This window comes from Gekko japonicus, unplaced genomic scaffold (assembly GCF_001447785.1).
Source record: "Gekko japonicus isolate JY-2015 unplaced genomic scaffold, Gekko_japonicus_V1.1 scaffold1098, whole genome shotgun sequence".
Taxonomy (NCBI): Eukaryota; Metazoa; Chordata; class Lepidosauria; order Squamata; family Gekkonidae; genus Gekko; species Gekko japonicus.
The window spans coordinates 332,428-333,968 of record NW_015160244.1 but is presented as its reverse complement, the minus strand read 5'-3'; the positions used below and the strand labels follow the sequence as shown (position 1 = coordinate 333,968).

General features: G+C 52.1%; 1 protein-coding gene across 1 annotated transcript in view; it reads right to left on the bottom strand.

Moving 5' to 3' along the window:
• CLUAP1 (clusterin associated protein 1) overlaps positions 1–1,541 on the bottom strand; it is a 77,881-nt gene that overhangs the window by 67,102 nt on the left and 9,238 nt on the right. Inside the window, exon 3 of the mRNA XM_015413551.1 lies at positions 372–467. Coding sequence (XP_015269037.1) covers positions 372–467 — 96 coding nt within the window. The remainder of the gene's footprint in view (positions 1–371; positions 468–1,541) is intronic.

Sequence of the window (1,541 nt, the reverse complement as noted above, 5' to 3'; positions counted from 1 at the left end):
GGCTCTCCCAGATCAGAGTCCTCGCCCTTAACCACGACACCGAACTGAGGTGCGTAAAGTCTGAAAGGGGAGATGCAAAGGGGGGTGGAGTATTGGAAACAACCAGCCCAATCATGGGGTCACAGAACCATAGAGTTGGAAGGAACCTCCAGGGTCATCTAGTCCAACACCCCTGCACAAGGCAGGAAATTCACAAATACCTCCCCCCCAACAGACACCCGCAGAGAAACGTCCAATCAGGGGAATGCAATGGCCCCCCAGGAAGTGGGAGTCATCCAGCACGCTCCCTGATTGATTGATTGACATATCAATCAGTGATACAAAAAGTTCTTCCTTTCGTAGCCCTGACAAGTCTCTTTCCCCCGACTTACCCTCAGCTCCACTTCTTTGCCCAGCAGGTCGTAGAGGGATGCGCCTTTGGAAGTGATCTCGGAGGCCAGCTGCCGGGCTGCCTTCAGCTCGCTGATCTAGACAGACGGGAGAAAGAGAAGGCGGTGACCTTCCTTGGCAGGTCCTGACACTCCCAGGGGAACAGGTCAAGAGACACGCAAACATTCCCAGAAAAAGATGGCGGCCAGAAGGGCCAAACGCTCCCCCCACCATAGATTATTCAGTGATATGATCTGCACAGGTTTCGGTGAGTTTGAACCCTTAAAAACAGCACGTGCTCCCGGACCAATCGGAAAACCCAAATCCTGCCTGCGAGGAAGAACCTTTTCCAACGCAAGAGGAGCCAACCTGAGTGAAAGCAGGAGCGCCTTTCATCCGGAAATATGTTTTTATCGAGATACCCGACACGGGGAGAACGCAATCTGTTTTCCCACCAAAGCTGGGACGAAAATGAGAGAGGAAAACAGAACGAGTAAAGCAGCTCAGCGCGGCTTGAAATACGCAGTAGTGCCATGTCACCAATGGCCACTCCCAATTATTCCCTCGAACCTAAATAACCGCATGAAGTACTCTTCTGGCTGTCAACTATGCTGCCATGGGGGTTGGGGAGTTCATTCTGTGTCTTGTTAAATTGCTATTGCATTCCTATCCCTGCTGTTTGGCCTTTGCTGAAATGCTTCTCTGTACAGATGTGCAGGAGGAGGTTGTGTTGTCTGGAGAACTCCTATGTACCGTGAGAGACTCCTGGTTCTCAGCTTTAGCCACCTAATGGTTGCCTGACTTATCCCACGCGCGGGAGGGTCCCTAATTGGCCAATGCCATGGGGGGGGTGCATACGAATACCCTATATCCTATTATGCTCTACTGGCTGGGGCCATTCCTAACAGTGCCTGTGTCACTGCATCTATAGCTTTGCAATAAAAGTATAACCGTTCCTGAATGCGTGCAGTTCGTTGTTAGCTGTGGATTCTGACACTGGCCCATAATGACAGTGGGGCGATTGGGGGCTCTGCCCCCTTACTTGAAGGGCCAGCCCCCCTGCTTCCTTAAAGGGCCCCCTCCTCCTCCTCCTCCTCCTCCTCCTCCTTCAGCAGGCTTCATCCCTAAAATATCCTGGAAGTTTCCAACCTGGAGTTGGCAACCCTATGTCC